Source organism: Bos indicus x Bos taurus, chromosome X, assembly GCF_003369695.1.
Source record: "Bos indicus x Bos taurus breed Angus x Brahman F1 hybrid chromosome X, Bos_hybrid_MaternalHap_v2.0, whole genome shotgun sequence".
Lineage (NCBI taxonomy): Eukaryota > Metazoa > Chordata > Mammalia > Artiodactyla > Bovidae > Bos > Bos indicus x Bos taurus.
Genome location: NC_040105.1, coordinates 92,746,153 through 92,770,230, shown reverse-complemented (window position 1 = coordinate 92,770,230; position 24,078 = coordinate 92,746,153). Strand labels below are relative to the sequence as shown.

Sequence of the window (24,078 nt, the reverse complement as noted above, 5' to 3'; positions counted from 1 at the left end):
AAATAAAAGCCAGTTCTCAGTGATTAAATTTAATTGAATCCTTCTTAAATATTTACTATTCAGAACAGACACTTCATGAATGGTTAATTAATTTCTCATGTAGCTTCTGATGTTCCCCATAAAATATACCATGCAATTTGGCTTTGTCAATTGACTGAAAAGATAATTCTCTAATTGACTCTGTCTTCATTAGAAAGTCTCTCTGAGATTGAATGGAGGAAAACAATAATGCTTGAAATGGAGAACAGTATACACTAGAGTCACTGGAACCTCATCTTATACACTCCTTCAGGGCTTGGTGGAACCACCTTCCAAGTTCTCATTGATCCAACTATATCATGTAGAAAGGTGTTACTTTTGTACTTAGCACTTCTCTTGTAGTTTTCAACAGCATAGTTAAAAGTGAGGGCTTTTCCGGCCAGAGTGATCTGGTTTCAAACCTGGCTTGTCTACTTACTGTATGACTTTAGATAGGTTATTTAACTTCTCTATGCCTCAGTTGCACAGAGCTGGACACGACTGAAGCGACCTAGCAGCAGCAGCAGCAGCATGCCTCAGTTTCACATACAAAATAAGATTCATAAAATCTACTTCATGTGATTTCATAAAATCTACCTCATGTGATTTCTCTAAGGCTCAAATCAGTTAATGCTTAATGGTAACTTGTACTGTTTGGGGCTAGGGTTCAAGACAGATTTTACTTTACGTCTATGCATTATACTGCATGGCATTCCCCACTTACTATTTAGGAACTATATCTTCCTGAAGCACTAGAAAAAGTTGATGATGGCAGAAATTCCAACAAATGAAGCCACTGAGAGAGCTGGTAGACGATGACATTGCTTCAGGCTCTATTTCTCTGTCTACTGTGAACTCTTAGCCAATCCAGAAAGGGCATCATTAACAATGCCACATGAACTACAGACTTCCCGTATATCACTGCCCCTTTTGGAATCTTAAAAGATCTACAGAAAGATTCTTCCTTTGCAAGTATCAGTTGTCCTTGAGAACATTCTCTGGGCCATCCTGAGGGAATTAGGGACAGCAACATACGATGGTTGGATTTAAACAGTTCTGCTAGCAATCTGTCTCTATTTTGCACTGTAAATCAGTCATGCCGTATGTATCCTTCTTTCAGGTCAGCCTCTCACTATCACAGGCAAAATGGTTAACTCACAACTCTAAAAAGAAATGGACCACATGCAACGCGGCTCTAAACAACACAAATGGTCCTTCTATGAAGAAACAACTCCGAATTGGAGCCAGTGATACCCTGGCCTGTGAAACAGAATAACATAAGATTGTTCACCTAAAAACAAAACAAACAAACATTGACTGATACTGGCTGCAATAACACTAGGTGCTTGGGTCCATATTAGGCACAATAAAACTCGAAAGTCACTGATCAAGTTACCAGCCTGGTGCCCTTCCACCTTTAGAGTAAGGGGGAAAAAAAGTTATATTGATTCTCTTTTCCAGCTCAGGGGACTGAGCAAGCAAAATGTTCTCCTTGGCACGTCAAAGAGAAATCTCTTCTTTCCTCTACTCAGACCCTCAGTAAAGAGAAAATTACACACTTGCACTCTGTGGCCCCTACAGCAACCAGCAAAGCAGCTTTGCTATGGTGCTTGAAGGGAGCACCAAACAACATTTGCTAGAAGCAGCAGGGAGGAGTAGCAGCTGTTTTGGGACCAGAAGACCACTCCTATCCACCCTTTGGCAGCTTCTTAGGTAGGCTGAACTGGCATTCTCTGCCATACTACAGCAGGTGGGCAAGACAATCTCTCTCTTATTTCTTTACACAGGGTTGGTGGGTGGTAAATCTGTGACCCAGGGAAAAGCTGTTCTAGATAGGGTTAGCAGATAAACTATAGCTTAGGCCCAGTAAAACTTGACCTTCAAATAAACAAATATTTTTAGCATAAGTACATACTTTTGGGATACATTGACACTAAAAAAAGAAAATTGTTCTTTATCAAAATTCAAATTTAACTGGGCATCCTATATTTTTATTCATAAAATCTGGCAGCCCTTATTCTAAGTTCTGTCTTACACTTCTATTTTTAATAACTTAAAAAATTTTTATATTGGAGTATAGTTGATTTACTATGTTATTTCAGACATACAACAAAGTATTTAGTCATACATCTATATATTTCTATTCTTTTTCAGATTATTTTCCCATGTAGGTTATTACAGAGTATTGAGTAGAGTTCCCTGTGCTATACAGCAGGTCCCTGTTGATTATATATTTTATACATAGTAGTGTGTATATGTTAATTTTTACTCTCCATTTCCCCCAGTCCCCTATCTGATCATCAGGGCACTGGAATATAACATTTGAATAAAGAAAACCAGAAAATATAGAAGAAATAAGTATAAAAGAGTTGAGAGCACATTACTATATTTACCAATATTGTTGAAAGGTGGATCATTTGCCTTTTAAAAAAAATACAAACTCTCTTGATTTGTAGAGAGTGAGGAAGGCTTTACAATTCAGTTTCAATGGAATCATGTAAATGGTTACTTTGATATTTATTTCTTTAAACGAATTATCCTTTATAAATTAATTGGTCATATTCTAATTTATTTATGTAAACCCTTTACCAACCCAACTCACCTTTCATGCAACTACCAGAGTCAAGAAGGTAAAGGAAACGGGGAGAGGTTAATTTGGAAAGTTCTGGTCTCATATGGGAACATCTTATCTGAAGGACCTCAGGGAGGTATGTTGATAGTAAGTTATGCTTCTCCAATCTACGTCCCTTGATGTCCAAGCATCAAGATCTGTCTGAGAAGTCCCTTCTAAAAACCATCTTGGACACAATGGAAAATGTCTATTTTCAATTTTAGTAAGGTTATGCATACTAGATGCGAACAACATTTTGGTAATTTCTGTTAAATAATCAGTCAACTAATTCTGTCAGTGTGTTTTTGGAGGGGAATGGTGGTGGTGGTGAAGAAATCAGTCAAACCAATTTTCACATTGTGCTGGCTGGGGTAAACATAGACTTTGCTCCCTAAAAATATCACCACTCTGTTTTTCACTTCTTTGAAACTACTTTGCACCTTTCTATCCCCATTTGTTAGTTCTGCCCTGAGTACAACTGAGGGGAGGATACAACTACCTATTATTCGGTACCATATGTTGCTCAAGTTAAAAAGGAATAAAGCCAGCATATATGTATGGTGTCCCTGACTTACGGGAGTTTCCCAAGGCATGGGACTAGGGACTAGAAATATAACTCAACAACAAAGGTATGTGTGTGTATATATGTATATACACATATATCAGTGTGCATGTGTGTGCTCACTCAGTCGTATCCAACTCTGTGAGCCTATGGACTGTAGCGCACCAAGCTTCTCTGTTCATGGGATTTCCCAGGCATGAATACTGGAGTGGGTTGTATTTCCTACTCCAGGAGATCTTCCCCATCCAGGGATTGAACTAGCATCTCCTGCATTGGAAGGCAGATTCTTTACCACTGAGCCACCAGGAAAGCCCATATATCAGTGTAGGGCCTGCAAAATCCACATTACTAAAATTTTTAGAGTTTAATATTTTGGGGGCATTTAATTTTTTGAAACCCACTAAAATTTAAGGTAGTTTAAAACCCCATTACAGCAACTGGCAAGCATGGGTAGAAGGCTGAGAGAAGCAAAGACATTTGTAAGCTCTTATTTATGTGTTTTTCTTTCTAATGGCTGCCAGTCTTCCAAGTCAGGAAATATTTGCACATGTTCTAGACATCTTCCTGAAGGTATGAGGCTCTCTTGAAACCATCCTTACACTTGGCTGTGCCAAAAACACTACAGCAAACTACAGTACCCCAAGAAAAAAATACTCTTTCAGGCTTCCTAAATGACTCATTCAGCCTAGAGTAATAAAAAATAAGTAAGGTTAATATTTCCATCCTTTGGAAATATTTATCTCTACACAGTGTCACCTTTTTTTTATATATAGTCAGAGTAGAAAGTTACTTAGGTGGCATAATTTTTAAAGGCCAACCTGTCTCCAGCACTGGCTTAACAGGGCATCATTAGACAATCCTTTCCATCAAGGCACATCTGCAGAGAGCCCCCAATAAAACGTGTTATTTGGGAATGGGTCACTTTTGTACACATCTTTTTAGTCCCACAAAAAATCGTGGCAAGTACCCATACATAGAAGGTATTCTGCTAGTCTCAAAGAGATTATAAAGGTGATTCAAAAAGATTTTCTGGACACACCTAATTGTCTCCTAGACCTACTTGTAGAATGACAACAGTGCTAATAAAAGGAGAAAATGAATGTAGGCAATAGAAAGCATACTAAGACATTTACATTGAATTTTTTTGCTTGGCATATATCCCTGATGCTCTTTGTGCCTAATATCTGCAAGGCACTTTACGAGGTGCTCTGGAAGTATAGCCAAAATGAAAATGTCCTGGTCTCTGCCCCTGAAGAAATCTGTGAACTAGTTTCAAAGACTAATGAATTCCTAGGCATACACTCCAAGCTTTCGTAGCTGGTTTTCCACTGTCATTGCAACACATTATTTTGTGAGGAACAAGGAGGAATTCGCTACCTACACAATTCTTGTAGAAATTAACCACCAGGAAAGCCTCAAGTTTTAAGTTCTATTAAAACCCTCATCTCCATCTGAAGGGATATTATAAGAATTTTACTTAAGCAGTACACTTGGTATTTACCTCATCTCAATGCCAAATCTGACTCCATCTACCTGTTCAACTGTCTTCCTCTGCCAGCCTCTAACCTTCCAAGCTGTAGCCACTTAGCCACTACATGAAATTTATTCCAGGCCAGATGGGGAGAACTTGTGTTCTTGAGCAGGAAACAAATTTTTATATATATATATATATATATAAGTCACTTCAGTTGTGTCTGACTTTGCAACCCTATGGACTATAGCCTGCCAAGCACCTCTGTCCATGGGTTTCTCCAGGCAAGAATATTGGAGTGGGTTGCCATGCCCTCCTATTTCCTGTAGCTCCTGCGTTGCAGGCAGATGGATTCTTTATCACTAAGCCACCAGGGAAGCATATATATATATAGATAGATAGATAGATAAATAGACACACACACACACACACACATATATATATAATTTCATCAATACTCCTAGAAATTAATCTATTAGAAAATACATAAATTTTTATTTATCTATTTATTTTATTTTAAAAATCCCCACCAATCAGAAACCAATCATCCACAGAGGAGATCCTGAGGTTCTGTTTCATCTTTGGGAGACACTAATTTTAAATGATCATTTGCTGCCTCCCTCTTCCCTGGGGCTCCCAGTAGGAGCAGTAACTGAAGCAAAATACCTCTGGCCTTGCTCACTGGACTAGAGTAAAGCATTAGCAAGAACTTATTTGCCTTCCTAGGGCTTCTAAGGGTTTGAGTAGGGATTTAGTCATGAGCTTCAAGTGTCCTATAAAGCCCATCTGCTTGTCCCAGTCTACTTCTGGAATTCTACTAAGTCACTTAGACTAGAGTATGCCTTAGTGCCCATTATGATGCAAACAGCTATGCTGGAGGGACATATCATAAATAATCTTCATTACTGACCTCAGCTCACCAATTTCCTGTATTGGAAAGAAACTTTTATATTTGGGCAGATATTTTTTTCAATCGGCCGATCTACTTTACTGCTTTTTACTCTGGCTTGTACCTGTTGAGGTGAATGGAATATAGTAAAGAACACAGACTTAGTGGCCAGGCAAATTTTGGGTTGACTCCTGGCTTTGCAAATTACTAGCTTTGTTCAGTAACTCAAATTTTGAATCCTTAATTTCTTCTTTATGAGATGGGGGAGGTTAAAGATAACAATTGTACCTACTTCAAAACACTTTTATGAGATATAAATGCTGCTGCTAAGTCGCTTCAGTCGTGTCCAACTCTGTGCAACCCCGTAGATGGCAGCCCACCAGGCTCCTCCGTCCCTGGGATTCTCCAGGCAAGAACACTGGAGTGGGTTGCCATTTCCTTCTCCAATGCATGAATGTGAAAAGTGAAAGTGAAGTTGCTCAGTCGTGTCCGACTCTTTGTGACCCCATGGACTGCAGCCCACTAGGCTCCTCCATCCATGGGATTTTCCAGGCAAGAGTACTGGAGTGGGGTACCATTGCCTTCTCCATGAGACATAAATAATACACTGTAAATTAAGCACTAGGCACAGTGTAACACAGTGAATGTAACCTTTTTTTTTTTTTAATGGTACCAATTTTTAGGACACCAAGCTCACTATCTCTAAATTGACTAATATTTATTTTCCATCTTTTTTACTCACTCAATTTTTGTACCAAAATTTTTTTTTTAATTTTATTTTTTTTCAGGGTTAGGAAAAGCTGTCCTTCTAAGAGGACTCTCAGATGTGTCCTTTTTGACTGAGGTGGTGTTTTGTTTTGTTTCTCTTCAGAGTTAATGATTTATATAAAACGTTAGTGGCAGTGCTCAGAATATAATCAATCTTCTTTTCCCTTAGGGGAACCTGAATAATCCAAACTCCTTTTCCTAGTGATAATGCAACTCTGTCTACAAATGACATACCTAAAAGGAGCTTTATTATTTTTTCAGCATGAATTACACATAAACCACCTCCATGTTATTATTTCTCCAATTGAAAAGACACAGTTTATGCCTCATCGTTCCTCTCTTTCTCCATGCTCTGGTAGAGGAGGAATACAAATTCCTGAGTGTAGCTGAGCAGAGAAAATAAGAGTACAGGTTAAATAACTACTTAATATTCTGATATTCTTTGATAGTTTAGTATTATTTTACTCACAGGCCTCTTTATAAGAGACTGCCTTTAATGTAGCCCCAGGAATGTAAAAGTTTAAGAACTTCCACTTTGAGTTTGAGGGCTTTGCTGGTGGCTCAACATCCTTCTACAATGCAAGCAATGTGGGTTCAGTCCCTGGGTTGGGAAGATCACCTGGAGAAGGAAATAGCAACTCATTCCAGTATTTTTGCCTGGGAAATCCCATGCACAGAGGACCCTGGCAGACTAAAGTCCATAGACTGTAGAACCCATAGGGTTACTAAAGAGTTGGACACAACTGAGTCACTAAATAACTTTTGCTTTGTCACCTCCAGAGAGCTACAGTGGCACATTAATTTCTAAATGCTACTTTTGCATCACCCACAAAACTACCTTAACTAAAGATACACAAATATGGCATGAATGTGGAAAAGCCCTAAAACCAAGTTAGGGTTCATTGTTATTTTCAAGAGTTAGAACTGCCTAAATGCTATCTTCCAAAGTATCTGTTTCATGAAGTGTGGTGATGACCTGGTTAACTAGTTTCTAGTGGCCAACTGTTAGAGGATCAATGACAAAAGAAAGAACTGTTGATACTTCAATCACCTTCACTGAATTTACTGAGAATCTGACCACTGTGTCATATATATATATATATATATATATATATATATATAAAATATTCTATATAGTATGTGTGTGTGTGAAAGTCACTCAGTCATGTCCAACTCTTTGCAATCCCATGGACTATACAGTTAATGGAATTCTCTAGGCCAGAATACTGGACTGGGTAGCCTTTCCCTTCTCCAAGGGATCTTCCCAACCCAGGGACTGAACCAAGGTTTCCCACATTGCAGGCAGATTCTCTACCAGTTGAGCCACGAGGGAAGTCCCTATATAGTATAATTATATATAAACATATGCTATGTATATTCATATATATGCGTTTTATATATGTATGTTATACAAATGTATATGTTTAATTGTATAGTCCTATAAATATATGTATATTTACAGTATATATAAATATATATGCATACATATGGAAAATAAACTTGATTTTCAATATATTCGACAAAGAGGACATAAATGTTTTTAGCAGTAGTCCCACCAGTCATGAAATTTTGTACATCAGTTTCTAAAACTGTATTATTTTCCCCCGGCACACAGAGATTTGTATTTTATTTACATTTTATAATTGGGATGTTTTTATCTGATTGAACAAAATCACTATGCTATAGTTTATTAGCCTCAGCTTTTGTTTAAAAATATATATTTGTCTCCATTCATTTAAATTTGTCTTCTCTGCTTACAGAACTCATTCGAAAATCAACTGAATTAAGTATATGAAGACATGAGACGATACTTTTTGGCATTACTCCAACATACCAAACATAGAATTTCATTTTCCCTCCATACATATCTATGAACTCATTAAATAGATAAGAGTAGTTGTGAAAATTTTTAATTGTGGTCTCTTTAGGGCTCTACATATGACTTTTATTATCACCTTTCATGCTATTGCTTTTTCCTCCCTCAAATTTTATCAGGAGGCAGGAGTAAACTTAGGTATAACACAAAAGGAAAAAAGACAAGCCTAAAACTCAGAGACTGAGTTATATTCCACAGTTGGAGAGATGTCATGGCCAACACAGAAATACTCCATGTTCTCCAAGGCCTTTAGGCCTCAGCACTTTCCACTAATTTGGTCCCCTGAGTCTCAATTTATTTAGTGTATGCTGGTTCATTCACCCTCATTGCAAATATTCAACCTCAGTTCTCTTATAGAGGAAAAACTTAGTCCTGGAGTCTGAGTTAGATGGCTCATTAGACTTTCCACATCCAGGAAAAAAAAAAAGGAGATCCCTATTTTCTTTCTCCTTTTGCCCACTTTCACCCTTGCACTCCCTTTCCTTACTTTATTTCATGACTCCCTCCTTAATATAGAGCTACAATCATAGGGAAAATAACCTCCTTCTTTAGGTCCACTAAAACTAAATCAATAAAAATGACCATCCCTCCCCACCAAATGTCTTCTGATAATTCTAACCAGCACCTAGTACCTAACACAGTGCTTGGGACACAGTGAACATTCGATAAATATTTTTAATTGTATTATGGAAAATTAAACATTCAAAACAATGTATTTATTTAATGGATAAATTTATGTTTCCTATGCCAGAGAAGCCTGAGGGTTACTTAAAGACCAATCCCTACTTTTGAGGCATATAATCACCAGGGGGCGATGTCATAGGAAGGAGGAGGAACAAAGAGAAGGCTCTGGACTTAAGATACTGCACCAGGAAGGCACAACAGTCTAGTAAGCCTGTGGCCTCAACTCAGCTGCAGCTTCTGTTTCTGCTTGTGAGCCTTGCAATGTATAATGAAATGCACAGTGTTATGCACTTTACGGCCGCTCAAGCAATATTTGTTGGCTGACTTAATTGAGCTATATTTGCAAAATGGCAAGGATGTGAGAAAACTTTCCTACCTAAAAAGAAAGCATTCACAGTGCTAGACATTTGGTAGGCAAATAAACAGTATAATTTCAGCCTAAAAGGAAAAATACTCAAACCCCTATCCAATAGGTCTAGTGGCTAGGCAACCCAAATGTCAGCACCATGTTTCTGAAACTTAATTTAAAATATGATAAATTGTATGTCATCCACTTTGAGGACATTTCTTTCCTGCCTTTCTGTTCCCACTCCCTGTCCCAACTTCAAATCCAGAAAATGTAACTAGTAAACCTAAATATTACCTGTCTGGTGAGATTTCCGAGTAAAAGCATTGTGTCAAGCAGTGATTTTTAAAAATCTAATTTAACAGGGATGCCTTGGACAGTGTTTTAAAAAGAAATTGCCATATTCAACAGTGCACTTCCAGATTGCAAGCGATTTGGGAATTTGCTCATCATTGTAATTCCTCCCACACCTTTCATATCTGACTTACTCCACTGAGTACCAAGGGACAGGTGACTGCTGTAAGATCTCTCAAGGATGGATGCTTACTTATGCCCATTATGTTTTTAAGTTTTAGAACAACAAGATATTTGACACAGTCTATTCCTTCCACCAACAGTAACTGAGTTCCAACTAGGCATCAGGCACAAGTGAAAATTAAGCTCTAGAACCAATTGTAAAGTTTCACCCTATCTCAGGTGAATTATTCCTTTGCCTGAAATAAGTACCTTGAATCTTTTCCCACTCCTTTTCCTGCCCTTATCACCTGCAAATGGCAACGTGGGAACAGATGATTAAGGTTAGAAGTATAGTCAAGACTTCATGAAGATCAAGGTAAACTGGTTCACTCTGGCGATTCAGTTCATTGTCTTACCCCAATAGTATTCTGTGTAACAAAATGCTGTTAGGTAACAGTAACGCAGAACTAAAGAACCTCTTGATGAAAGTGAAAGAAGAGAGTGAAAAAGCTGGCTTACAACTCAACATTCAAGAACTAAGAACACAGCATCTGGTCCCATCACTTCATGGCAAATAGATGGGGAAACAATGGAAACAGTGACAGACTTTATTTTGGGGGTGCTTCAAAATCATTGCAGATGGTGACGGCAGCCATGAAATTAAAAGATGCTTGCTCCTTGGAAGAAAAGTTATGACCAACCTAGACAGCATATTCAAAAGCAGAGACATTACTTTGCCAACAAAGGTCCGTCTAGTCAAAGCTATGGTTTTTCCAGTAGTCATGTATGGATGTGAGAGTTGGACTATAACGAAAGCTGAGCACTGAAGAATTGATGCTTTTGAACTGTGGTGTTGGAGAAGACTCTTGAGAGTCCCTTGGACTGCAGAGATCCAACCAGTCAATCCTAAAGGAAATCAGTCCTGAATATTCATTGGAAGTACTGATGCTGAAGCTGAAACTCCAATTCTTTGGCCACCTGATGCGAATAACTGACTCATTGGAAAAGACCCTGATGCTGGGAAAGTTGAAGATGGGAGGAGAAAGGGATGACAGAGGATGAGATGGTTGGATGGCATGACCAACTCGATGGATATGAGTTTGAGTAAGCTCTGGGAGTTGGTGATGGACAGGGAGGCCTGGCGTGCTGCAGTCCATGGGGTCGCAAAGAGTCAGACATGACTGAGCGACTGAACTGACTAAACACAATTTTACCTTTGCATTGGATATCATAGTAGTTACTGAGCTAAATATTAGGTCTTGCTATCAGGTAGTAAGTGGAGGAAAGAATAGAAATACATTTTATTTGGTGCAATGAGTAACTTCTCCACCTAATAGCCAATAATCAGCTTCTATTTTGCAAGGTGGTAAAAGAACTATAGGACAGTTTTTACTATGCTCATAACTCTAAAAATAAGTTTCCATTTTATTGAGTTCCAGGCACTGTGCTAGGTGTATTGTTGAAGAGCCAAAAAAAAAAAAAAAAAAAAAAACCACTGGAGATTATCTAGTCAAATAGATTTATTTTATACTTGAGGAAATAGGCCCAGAAAAGTCAATCTACAAGTATTGTGTCAGTTAACGGGAGGGTCAGGTTGCCACCCACTGAGCTATCCTAAAAGGTCTTGGTCTCTCTCTTAATATTCCATATTCCATAGAATAACTACAGTCTCTCTGGGTATATTGATCTTTGGGAAACTGTTTAGTTTTTAACAGTACCATTAAAAAATGTTTCAAAATAATTTCTTTTTGTTTATATGGTCTCACATGGGCAAATTCTAAGTATTCTTCCAATTTGAATGACAATTCTTCAGCTATGAGACCAGAATCTAAAGGTGAAAAGGAAACTGCATTTTATGACTCTAGTGGAGTAAAAAAAAGAACTGCACTTTCTCCTAAAAAGAGAGAAAAGTAAAACCCACGATTTTAAGTGAGGTTTATACTGGCAGGCAGCAGGAGAGGGTAGAAAGACAGGTATTTAATTAGAAGAAAAAGAAGGAAAGGAAAAGGGTTACAATGTGGAGTGTGCAACTCAGCCTTCATTTCAACATGCACAGACCTCAGCAGACAGCTGGAAACCTGCCAGAGAACAAGGCCTTGGAAACAAGCTGGAAGACATTGGAGAGACTTTAACCAAAACAAACACCAGCAGGGGATGTGGTTGGCAGAGCTGAAAAAGCAAAGGACTCTATGAGTCACTCTGACATTAATTTTGAATGTTATCATGCTTCCATTTTGTTGTACAAGGTATTTATACATCATTTTATATACATATATATATTCACATATATATACATATGCACATATATATTATTTAGGTAAAGAACAAATAACATTACAATCATTAGAAATATACAATTTAAAATATATAAAAGTACATCCACTATCTCACTACTCTATTAGTAACATTTAATTCACTATTTTTAATGTGTAAATTTTTAACATAACTGTAATCAGAATATAAAAATAATATGCAATATGTAACACCATAAACATAGTTCTGTGCTGCTAGATAGCTTCATAAACATTGCTTTTCAGAGCAATGAGATATTAACTAAGTTAAGATAATTTACAAAGGGGAAATGATAAATGGTCAACAAAGGGTGGGGGAGATAGATTGGGAATTTGAGATTGACATGTACACACTGCTATATTTAAAATGGATAAACAACAAGGACCTACTGTATAGCACAGGGAACTATGCTCAGTATTATGTAACAATCAAAATGGGAAAGAATTTGAAAAAGAATGGAGACACTGAAACACAACAGTGTTGATCAACTGTGCTCCAATACAAAATAAAAATTTTTTAAAAAGATTTTTAATGAACTGCTAAATGCCAAGTATGGGCTAGCATTAGAGTGCAGTACTCTTAAAACAGTCAAAAGCTTTTCTCCACATATTTATGGTCCTGACCTGGTAGAGAGAAGCCCTTGCAGTAGGAAAGATGTGAAACCATATCCAATTTCTCTCCCCCTCGCCCATTCAGTAAAAGCCCTAAGCTTTAGGGGAAGGGCACCAAATGCTGTTCCTTCCAGGGTACAGATGAAGACCTGATATAGCTGGGGGAAATGTAAAAACATACTCAGTCCTCTACTTCTGGGGGAAGCACAGGAATCATTCCTGGATCCAAGCCATTTAGAGGTGTCTTACTAGTAATAGAAGGGCAGGTTAAGTAAGAAGGTCCCACTCTCATGACCTAGAGGCACAGGATCTGCCTAAGACAGGGGTTGAATCAGGAAAACAGAGAACTCTTTCCTGCCCTACTAGGTGCTTAGTCGTTCAGTCATGTCTGATATTTTGCGACCCCATGGACAGTAGCTTGCAAATCCATGGGATTTTCCAGGCATGAATATTGGAGTGGGTTGCTATTCCCTTCTCCAGGGGATATTCCTGACCCTAGTAAGAAGGGATGAGCAATATACATACCTCTGGGGGAGGCACGAGAGCACTGAGTGAGTATCTTTGAAGCACAGAGCACAAGGAAAAACTAAAGCTCATATCCCAGAAACTCAGAGTCCCCTGAGGTGGCAAATACCCCACAAAATACACACACAGAGCAGCATATGCATGTGCACACAAAACAAAAATAAAACAAACCCCCTATACGTTTCATATTTAAACCGCTGAAAAACAAAGAAGAAAAATTTTAAAGGCAGCCAGAAGAAAAACACAAAGGAACAAAGATAAGAATGACAGCAGACTTCAGAAACCATGCAAACCAGAAGACAATAGAGTATTATTATTAAAGTGCTGAAAGGAAAAACAGTAACTGTCAACCCCAAATTCTATATCCAATGTAAATATCTTTTGAAAACGGAGAGACTTTTCACACAAAGGCAGAGACTTAATTACCAGAAGCCCTGCACTATAAGAAATGTTAGAGGAAGTTCTTCAGGCTTAAGGATATCATACACAGAAACTTGGATTTAACCAAATAAATGATGATACCAGAAATAGCTCAAATGAGTATAAATATAATTTTTCTTCCTTTTAAATTACTCTAAAAGACAACTGACTAAATAAAAAGTAGTAGTATTGAGTAGAGGGAACAGAGTAGTAGTACTATGGGTTTATATCATATATAAGAACAAAATGTTTAACAACCATGAGCACAGTATACAAGCTGGGATACCACACAGTGAAGTGGTAGAATATTACTTGAAGGTATACTGTGTAATTTAAGATGGATATTGAAAAATCTTGATTATGGTAGTAGTTACATGATTTGACATATTTGTCCAAACTCATGAAATTGTACACTTACAAGGATGAATTTGTCCAAGTGTAAACCATACCTCAATAAGCTAGTTTAACAGAAAGAATTATTATGCACAACTCACCTTTTACCCTCTTGACTTTTCTTCTTCTTATGGCATCACAATTCTGATGACTGCTGATGAAAACCCATCTTTCTGTAGCCTTACCTTTGCTTTTTGCCTTATAAAACAGGGTTTTATTCCTAATATCTGATGGTGAAGAGAGCTATATACCTTCAAATGAAAGAAAGTACCCAAATACACACACACTTAAATACACACCCCTGAGGAATTAAAACATGTGTAGAGCCATGGATATGACAAATGTGCCATAAAGAAGAGAAACTTGTATGCATAAGGTTTAGGAATCTATGCACAAGGTGGCAAAATTTGCTTAGATCACACAATTGTTAACTAATTATTCAGTCTGGATGCAACCGGGGTAACATAAACAATACATTTGCATCTGTATCACATCACTGTCTAAAGCTTATTGTTTCTGTTAATAGGTTAGGTCAAAATGACTTAAGAAAACTTTTATCATGAATATTGACATTCTCTGTTCCTTATACTTACCAAGTTTCTTTCTACTTTTAGGACTCTTCCACAATTCTATTTCTACTACTCAGTGTCTCTGCTATAGGTACCTTTGTACAAATTTTAAAGATCTCCCCACCCTACCTGGGTAGATGAATTTTAAAAAGAAACTCCTGGGTAGATGCAGCCCTAAGGGTACAATGCTTGGCAAGCAGAGGGCACCTTTGTCTGAATTAGAAGGAAGCCCCTTCCACTGGACCCATTTCAAGATACTTCTACACAACCCATAGGGAGAGGACCTGTGGTCAGCTGATAGTAAGGATCAGTCCAGGGATAGTGATTTGGTATTTGAGGGATATGCCTAGGGAAGATGAATCCTCCATTTGTACATATCATTATACAGGATTGAGAAAATGTCTATTCACCATATTAGAGAGTCAGGGAAGGGCACCTGATAAATGATAGGGCCACTAAAGCACCGTTATCTCCAACAGAACCCTTTACACTGCTCCTGCTCTACCTCAAATGAATCAGCATCATCCTCTACAATCATACCTTTGCTTGCTTATCTCATATTTGTTCTCCTGCTGTCAGTTTACCAGTGATTTCCCCAGGGAGGCTGACCCTTCAGTCTAAAATAAGCCCCCTTCTTCTTTACTTTTATATCACTAGGAATTTTCTTACAGAGATATATTACAATTGCAATTATATAATTATTTATGTGTTTACTTTTATATATTTGCCTCCCCCAACCCTCCCAGACACACACATACACACATTTAATCACTTATACGTTTCTAGTCCATAAACTCTAGAAGAGCAGGAACTATCTGCTTTGTTCACCAGTTTATCTCCAAAGTCTATCACAGTGTCTGTCATATACTTTGTGGTATATAAAAATCATTGAACAAATGCATAGATTTTCTTGTTAGATTATTTGGTAAACTATCACATACATATGCATATTCATGTACACAGGATGATATAGAATGCTATGGAAACTTTTGCAACATTCAGCTTAAAAGTTGAATGCAAGTAACCAGAATGGTATGGATATACAATATAAAATAAGTGATATTTTTATTTGAGTACATATTATTTGGATTAGTTGCCTTTTCCTTTGGCAATTTTATTAACTTTCTGCTAATAATGTTTAGATCTTAGGTTTTGTTGGTTGGTTCAATATAGCTTTCTAATCCATTTCTTTCATAATAATTCTCACAGTTGTCACTGAGCTATCTTAATTTGATTGTTCTCTCAAAGTGAAATATGCTTTGGCATTATTTGATTTGCAGTGTAGGGTTTTGACTTGCAATCATTGTTGTCATTAGAAAATGCAGAATGAAAACATAATGTAACTCCACTTACCAAATAGATTCTGCCATAAGTACCAAGGCCAATGGTTTTATCCAGTGAGAATATTCCAGTTGGATCCTGCAAAAATGTTCAATAAAACTTCTGAATTTTCTTGGAAAAACAGCTGAGCATTAAACTGTATAGAATGCTATTTTCAGTCTGCCTTGTTCCCTTAGAATTTCCATGGGAAGAACCTAAGTTTTATTTACCAAAAGAATAAAGATATCACAATCTCCCTGGACTGAGTGTACTATTTTTTTAAAAAAAGCAATTGTGTGAACATTAAATAGTTGTACAATTGATTATCATAAAACTGTGAAATTGGTACAATCATGTCTAGGTGAGGCATATTCATAATTTAATTAGAAATACTATTAGAAGTAGAAAGAAATTTATTTACTTGCAATGACAAACTCTTTTCATATCCATCTTTTGAGTGCTAACCAGAAAGGCAGAAAGTGTACCGTACAGTAATGGTAATATTGAGTAGATATATAACGATAAGTAGATATTGGCTATAAAGTCTAAATTATTTATATAATAGGAATTTCCCAGGTGACTCAGTCAGTAAAGAATCTATCTGCAATGCAGGAGACCTGGGTTGGACCCCTGGGTTGGGAAGATCCCTTGGAGAAGGAAATGGCAACCCACTCCAGTATTTTTGCCTGTGGACATAGGAGCCTATCAGGCTATAATCCATGGGGTTGCAAAGAGACGGACATGACTGGGCAACTAACACACACACACAAACACACAAACACACACTTCTTAAGAAGAACATTGCTTCTAAATATGAATAACAAAGCAAGATCATGGCAATAAAAGAGTATCATTTAAAAAAAAGACAGAGTTGCTTTTGTTTGTTTTTAAGTTAATCTTTACATCAGCTGAATATGTTTTCATGGCACAAATTCACTGTTGATACAGTCTGTGTCTTAACCTTAAATGTGACATCATAGAAGACAAAATACAACATGTTTATCAACAGTTTTCTGAGGTTTCCACATTCATCCTTAAACATTATTTTCTTATCTTAAAATATTGATATTAATTTCCTGTTCACCACAAAACATGGTTTCTTGAACTTTATCACTACTTAAACTCTTATCCTAGCAGCTTATTATGCTATTTTGGCAAAACATTATGAGACATGAGTAGATACCAGTTTACACACAAAGTAACTGGAGCATTGGCAAATTCTTGGAAATTCACACGCCTTATAGAAAGCACATTTTATATACACAAACTTCATGTAACCTTGTTTGAAAATGTTTTTATCATTGTGACAAATATGAGCTAAACAGAAAAACTATTGAGCAAATGCAATGTATATGACTGAAATTATAGACTCCTTTAAACTGGTGTGATATTTGTGTAATCTAGCAAAACTGTCATAGGAAAATGACACAGCTCTGGGATTACTTTAATCAACAAATATTCACCTGGACAGAGTCAGGAGACTGAAAGTTTAGCCCCAGTTCTGCCTTTAATTAACTATATGATTTTGTGTAAGTTACTTTCTCTGGGACTCAGTTTTAACATATATAAAATAAAGGTGCTGTGTTAGGTGACTTCCTAGCTCTAAAATTCTTTGGAAAAAAAATCAGATTCTGACATTTGAAAATCCAGATGCTTCCAATGCACTGATATGACAATTGCTAGTAGGCTACTTTCTTAAAATTCTCATTAAAATCAGTGCCACAATATGCACAATATCATTGTAGGAAAACAGTTCTAAGAAACACTCCCAATGAAAATGAAAAGTTTTTTAAACTATAATTTTGAGAATATAATAAAAGTAAAAACAGAAGTATAGTGGGTTTTGATAATAACCATATCATTATTGTTATAATTCATTGAAAAAATTATGGGAAAAAGCCAACAAAGAATTTCCTAAGGTTCGGCTTGAAGAGCTTATCAATTTAACATATTCGTTTAAAGGAGATCTTTGTGGAATTTATATGAGACATTATTAATTCTGGAGAAATAGTCTCTAGTCATTGGTCAAAAGAATCAACTATATTAGCTGGTTCTTATTGGTAAACCATTCTTTGTATAGTTCAGGCTGCATTTTAGCTTAAAAAAAAAAGAAAAGATACCATATATCAGAGAATCACTGCATTATCTGAACATGTTTATTTCCAAATCTTTGAACACAGTCTTTAATTTCTTTAATTCCTTTTCTAGCCCTCAATAATGTAAGTACTATACTCATACTTGAACTCAAGTATCTATTTACTCAAAAAAGACACTAAGGAAACAAACGGGAGAATAAAATGCCTGTGCAATTCTTGGCGGCCTTATTTTATCTATATTCATATTGTTTAGAAATTTCTTCCTGATCACAAATGACTGAAACATCTTAAATTCATTCTCCTCATGCTTATACTTAAAGAAGGTTTAAAAAACTTTTTCTTCTGTTCTTAATGGAAGCTAACTCTAGTATTCATTCACTCTAAGAGTATTTTTTCATTAGTTTTATACAAGATTTTTTGTTTCTGTCTCCACATTAATCTTTCAAAACTAAATGTCAAACTGAGCAAAAAGAGGAGGGGTCTATGCTAATGACTAGGATAACATTACACAATTTCTTATATCAAATTTTCCACTGAATTATAGTCAGAGAAAGTTTATTCTAGGCTCCCAAGGGAGGAAGTACTGAGAAGTCAACTTTTTTTTTTTTTTTTGGTGACTGTGAAATTGAAGGATTCTCACTAGCAGGGTCTTTATGATTACTTGGTCCTCTCCTCTGCCCTGCTATTTACAGATAAGAAAAACAGAAGAGGAAAGACCTTTATATTTATGACTGTTACATTAATTTAGAGAATATTTGGTGGTTCAGTACATACTTTGGTGTTCCATTTGGCTAAAATAATAGTTAACAAGAAGCCTTAATTTGTGAAAGTTTTCCTCAAAAGATAGTACTGAAAGTCTAATTTTTAAAACATTTTGAATCGTAAAATGTTGGGCAAATATTCTATACTTTGTTATATTTTTCTACGTGTCTAAAAAACTCCTGCAATTTAAAAGTCCTAGTCTGTTTGCCCCCTGAAATCTAGAATTTTAGGGAGATATTTCTGTCTTCTGAATTCAAGAAGAGGTAAGAAAATGATCACATTGATGGGTACTTGTATTAAGGGCTGGGGTTAAGGGTAACAGGAAGAAAAAGAACCACTAGGAGGCAGTGTTTGCTGGTCATGGGAGAGACACAGAGCCAGATCTACAGAGCCAAATACAGCAGAAATTAAGAACAAAGGGGAGATGATAAATGGTCAACATAGGCAGCAATGCATTTCAGATTTAGGGCAGTAAAAGAAAAACACAGAACATATTCTAGTAGTTAGCTAAAGAAAGAAAAGAGATTGCAAGTACCTAGAAGGAATAGCATAGGCTATTGTTCTTTTGTTTCAAATACTAGAAATAGTGACTTTAAGAAAATAGTTTATGGATAGAGAAACTGAAGATGGCAGATATAACAAAATAAGTGTCAGTAAGTTTCAGAGATATTTGGACGAGTGGGCTTCACAATTCACGTGGAAATTTAAAAAGGACAATCTCTTCCTCTAGACCAGTGTGTCTCAAACTGTGGACGGCACAGACTCTCCCAACATGAGACTCATCTGGGGATTCTTGTTTAAAATACAGATTCCCAACCATGGAAATATGAAAACAGCATTTCTGTGGATGGGCTCCAAGCTCATTCTTGAGAACTGTTCTGGTGCACTAACATAAAACCTACTGCTCTAGATACTGGGGCAGGGGACTGAGAAAACTGGCTAAAGTACAACGCTGTGTTGAGGCGATGCTCTAGAATACCTAATGGAGGATGTGCTGAATATTTCAATCCTTGTGGACTAGAAGGTAAAACTGATTCCAAAGAGGAGGCTAAGGGATTTGAGAGAGTGAAAGGTTCTCATGACTGAGTGTGGAAGGTAGTCTTGGTCTTCCACCCAGGGTGGTGGAAGACTGGGAGAGCTGGCAGTTTATATTTAAATATAAACCTAATGTAATTCAAATATGGTTTTTTGGATCATGTACTATTTCAGATCACCTCTGCCACTACTGTCCTCCAGGCCTGTCTAATCCTGACCCCAATATAGATTAGGACTACACATGGCAGTGTCAAATACCCAGGCCACAGTCGTGAGGAATGTCATTACCATATTGGGCACAGAAGGCAAAGGGACTATCATAGTAAAAGACATGCCAGATTTGGAGATGAAGAAATAGTTTCCAGTTCCAAGGATGGAGTGACATATGTACACTAAGGAAAAAACTTTATATATATGTATACATATACATATACATATATATATATATCCCCAGGTATTGCTGTTGGCAGGCAATGTGAAACACACACAGATTACAAATATATATATATATATATACATATATATATATATATACATACACACACACAAACACACACCTACATATAATGTTTTATATATATAAAACATAAGGCTTTTGCAATTCTTTTTTCAAAAAAGGAAGCACAAACCACAAATCTCTGTATTTTCTTCTCTGTTTTTCACCTGTAGGAAATATTTATTCAATAGTTAGTGAAAATGGAAAAATGATAGAAACCTATTAATTAACAAAGACAATGTAGTTTACCCACCTCTCGTTCTCTGATTATTATGTTCACTCTCTCATTTTATGTCTTTAACTTTAGGGAATTATGCAAAAAATGTACAGTTCCCCTCCTCTCTCCCTGTTTACACAGCTTTCATTGTTGCTTACTATTTTAGGTTTTAAAAAATATCTAATAGCAAAAGTGTCAAATAACCTTCTACCACTTTCTTTAAATCACAATTTTCACAGCCAGCCTGACTTCTCTCAAAGGTCCTTGTCTTGTGGTCATTTAGCTGGCCAACCCTGAAACGGACATAAAATATCAATTTTAAACTACACCTGTATTTAAATATTCTATACTCTGCATTATTCTTTTTTGCTCAGTATGAAACTCTAACGTCTGAATCCCCTCTCATTATCTGGCTTTTGCCATGTTGGTATATTTAGTGTTGACAAATGCCAACTTTTTTTTATCTCATATACATCCTATTGAGGATAATTATCACAAGGGATCTCAGTATACGCAGGTTTCTTTGCTTGCTTTATCATGTCTATTTTGCACCAAAATGCAAATTTCCAAACAGGTAACTTAGATATCTCTTGACCTCTTTATTTACTCTTATTTCTTCACCAAATGCAAAGAAATCACTAATCTATACCTCAGTGACCAAAGCAACAGTGAACTTTTCACATCTCTAAAAATTTTATGTTAAAAAAAAAAAGAAATTCTAAAAGGGGTGCTCTTCTTCCACTTGATTTCTTAGGGTTTAGACCTAGATGGATATTCAAAGGGAGACTTAGGCATAATTTGCTCATATGGTGAAGATCTCCATGATATAAAATGGCTCCTATATAATAGAAATTTAGAAACTGTTAGAAGCTGAGGACTTAATAAGATTTTCGTAAAGTCTGTAAAATGAGCCAAACATCAGCGCCCTGAGGTTTTGTATCTTCTTCCTGCGCCTGCATTAAAAACTACCCTCATCTTTCTCCCCTCCACCAACACCCAGAAAACTAATATTTCACTAAACTGCAGCCTTTCCCTTTATTATCTTGGCTCTCACCAAGTTCTTATTTCCCAGGCCATGACTGGGTCAGTTAGTCTGAGCCATTTTCCCCCATTTTTTTGTGGCAATCAAACCCCTTCTCCTTTTCCTCCTTGCTTTTGGGATTCCTTGCTCTGTCATTTCCAGGAAGTCTTTCCCATTCTTGCCTTTAGTCAGTTTTCAAAAGAGTTTATTTCAGCTTGCCTATCTATGTGTGGTTTCCTTATTTCCCCTAGTTTGCTTTTTTTTTTTTTCCCGCTTTCCCCCACAATACACAGATGATGTTGGAGGAGGGTAACTAACATTTTATTCGTTGGTTTTACACTTGGGAGCAAATCTAGTCAGAATATGAAAGTGCTGTTCAGAAAGGAAACCACCAATTGAGGCCTCCATATTCCAGAAATCTCATGTATACACCAAGTGGGAGAATACTTTTTAAAATTCTGTGAGTTTATTTTATGAAGCTGCATCAATAACCACAATGTTGATTATCTGTAATTCCACATGGTTATATTGAGGCTTCCTTTAAAACAGGCTGAGAACAATTTGCTAAAATGTTACCCATGTGCATTATCTCCTCCTCCACATGTTTTAGTGTCAAATTGTATAGGTGAGGCTTGGAGAATGCCCAGTGTTTGAGGGGAAGGGGAGTCTGCCATCATCAATAAGACAATATTTAAATGTAAATATGTATAAAATTAAGGCACTGATACTTTGAATAGTTCTATAACCTCGAGGTTAATATTTAGCTTTTACCAAAGCAAGCAGGCCACTGCCCTGAACTATACAGTTGCTTGGCCATCTTTCCAACATGGGTGCGTGCTTATTCCCTTTCAGAGAGTCCAGGGACCCTTTACATTCAAGAGGGTGCGAGTGAAATGCCAGTCTAAAAAGGAACTTGAAAAACGGATTTGGGTGGGATCCAACATCTGCCAGAAACCAGATGCCAATGAAATAAACGGCGCTGCTAAAAAAAAATTAAGTCTACTAATAACGACAGTGATAATAGCTCACCAATCAATCACAACTCCGGAGGAAAGCTGGGCAATTTGGGAACAGGGGAATCCACAAACGAAAACCACGAGAAAAAGTTAGCAAGTGATTAGCAACTTGAGCGCAATACCATTTAAACACAAATTGGGGTGTGAAGAATTCACTTCTTCCCCAAGCCGTCGAGTTCTTTAGCTCCCGCAATACTAAAACGTAATTAGTGCCCTGGCAGAATAAGGTTTTGCAAAGTGCTATTAGAAAGCGAGATGGCAACGGTTTGATTTTCTGGCCCGCTGTCACCTAGAAGGAAAGGTCAAGCCGAGAGTGGGCATCCCTTCTGGCAAAAGCAGCAGCAAACGACGGGGCAGCGAGGTGACATAGGAGTGCTCTCAGGAAGCCACGCGTCGTCGCTCTCCTTGGGCCCCCGCTAGGACAAGAACCCCAGGGCCACTAGACCAGAGGCCACATTGGGAAAAGGTCCCGCTGTTTGTGGCTCGCACCATTCCACTGCCACCTCTCTCCACCACCCCCCTCTAAGCCTGGCCCTTCGCCTTTCCGTGAGTTTGGAGCGACTCGGGTGCCCAGAGGGGCGCCCTCCCCAAAGCCCATTCTTGGGGGTTCCCTCCCGCACTCGCGATCTCCTGGAAGTTCTGGCCAAGCCAGGCTCCGGGACATCGGTCCCCTCCCTGGATGCTCAGAACTCGGAGAAGACAGCCCTTGGGGGGTGAGGGGGTCGACGGGCGTCCTCTACTCACCGGCAAGTGGCCTAGATCCGTGACTTCCTTGTCCCTCCAACCGCCAGGTCCCGCCATGGCTTCGAAGGGGAACCAGAGCGGGCGACTAGGTCAGGTACCCTCGCGGGAGTCCGAGGTGGAAGCGTACAGAAGTTCAACGAAGAGAGGGGAAGCGAGAGGGCCGGGGAAAGGAACGGGGAATCAGGGTTGGCGGCGTGGGAGAAAGAGGAGGGGAAAGTGGAGGGAAAAGAGCGAGGAGTGGAGAGAAGCTGGAGTTTGAGAGGCGGGAAAGCGAGTCTGGCTAAGGCGAGAGAAGAGTCCGAGCGACCGTCCCGGAGACCACGGAGCGAGAAGGGTGCTCCGCGGGCGAGAGCGCAGCGTCTGCCCGGGGCAGGGTGCGCCTCTTTCAGGGTGGGGAGGGGGGCGGTGCAAGGGGAGGGGGGGCCGGGGAGCAGCTCGAAGGCGATTGGTGCAGCGTCACGTCGCCAGGTGGGCAACCGAGCGCCGGGGAGGCGGGCGAGGGGGCCAGTGACCGAGGGAGGTGCTGAAGGACTATAACGGTTTGCTAGCCGGCCCCGGCGCCCGTCCCCTGCCCTGCAGCCCCCTCCCACCCCCTCCTAAGTCAGCCGCTGCGCCCGCCGCCCCCGCCGGCGGGTGTTCCACAGGAAACTTTTTCGAGGCAGCTGCCAGCCCCGGAAAACTGGTCCCGCTCCGCGCCGCTCCCAGTCTGGGCCCCACAGCCCTACCACAGTCCAAACAGCCTGCGCCCTCAACTCTCCACGAAACACTTGAGACTTTTCTAGTTGTCTGCCTTCTCTTTCTGCTCTGATTCTATTGCTCCATTTGTTGCAAAGACCCATCAAGCGAGATAAGGAAATAACTTACCACTGGGTTAAGGATC

At 38.3% G+C, this 24,078-nt stretch overlaps 1 protein-coding gene across 2 annotated transcripts in view; it reads right to left on the bottom strand.

The window, feature by feature from the left end:
• NRK (Nik related kinase) overlaps positions 1-23,576 on the bottom strand; it is a 128,354-nt gene extending 104,778 nt beyond the window's left edge. For both annotated transcript variants that reach the window (XM_027533152.1, XM_027533153.1), the window contains exons 1-2: positions 23,199-23,576; positions 15,845-15,910 (exon numbers count right to left, since the gene is read on the bottom strand). In XM_027533152.1, coding sequence (XP_027388953.1) covers positions 15,845-15,910; positions 23,199-23,255 — 123 coding nt within the window. In that variant the 5' untranslated portion in view covers positions 23,256-23,576. The remainder of the gene's footprint in view (positions 1-15,844; positions 15,911-23,198) is intronic.
• Positions 23,577-24,078: the final 502 nt, after the last annotated feature.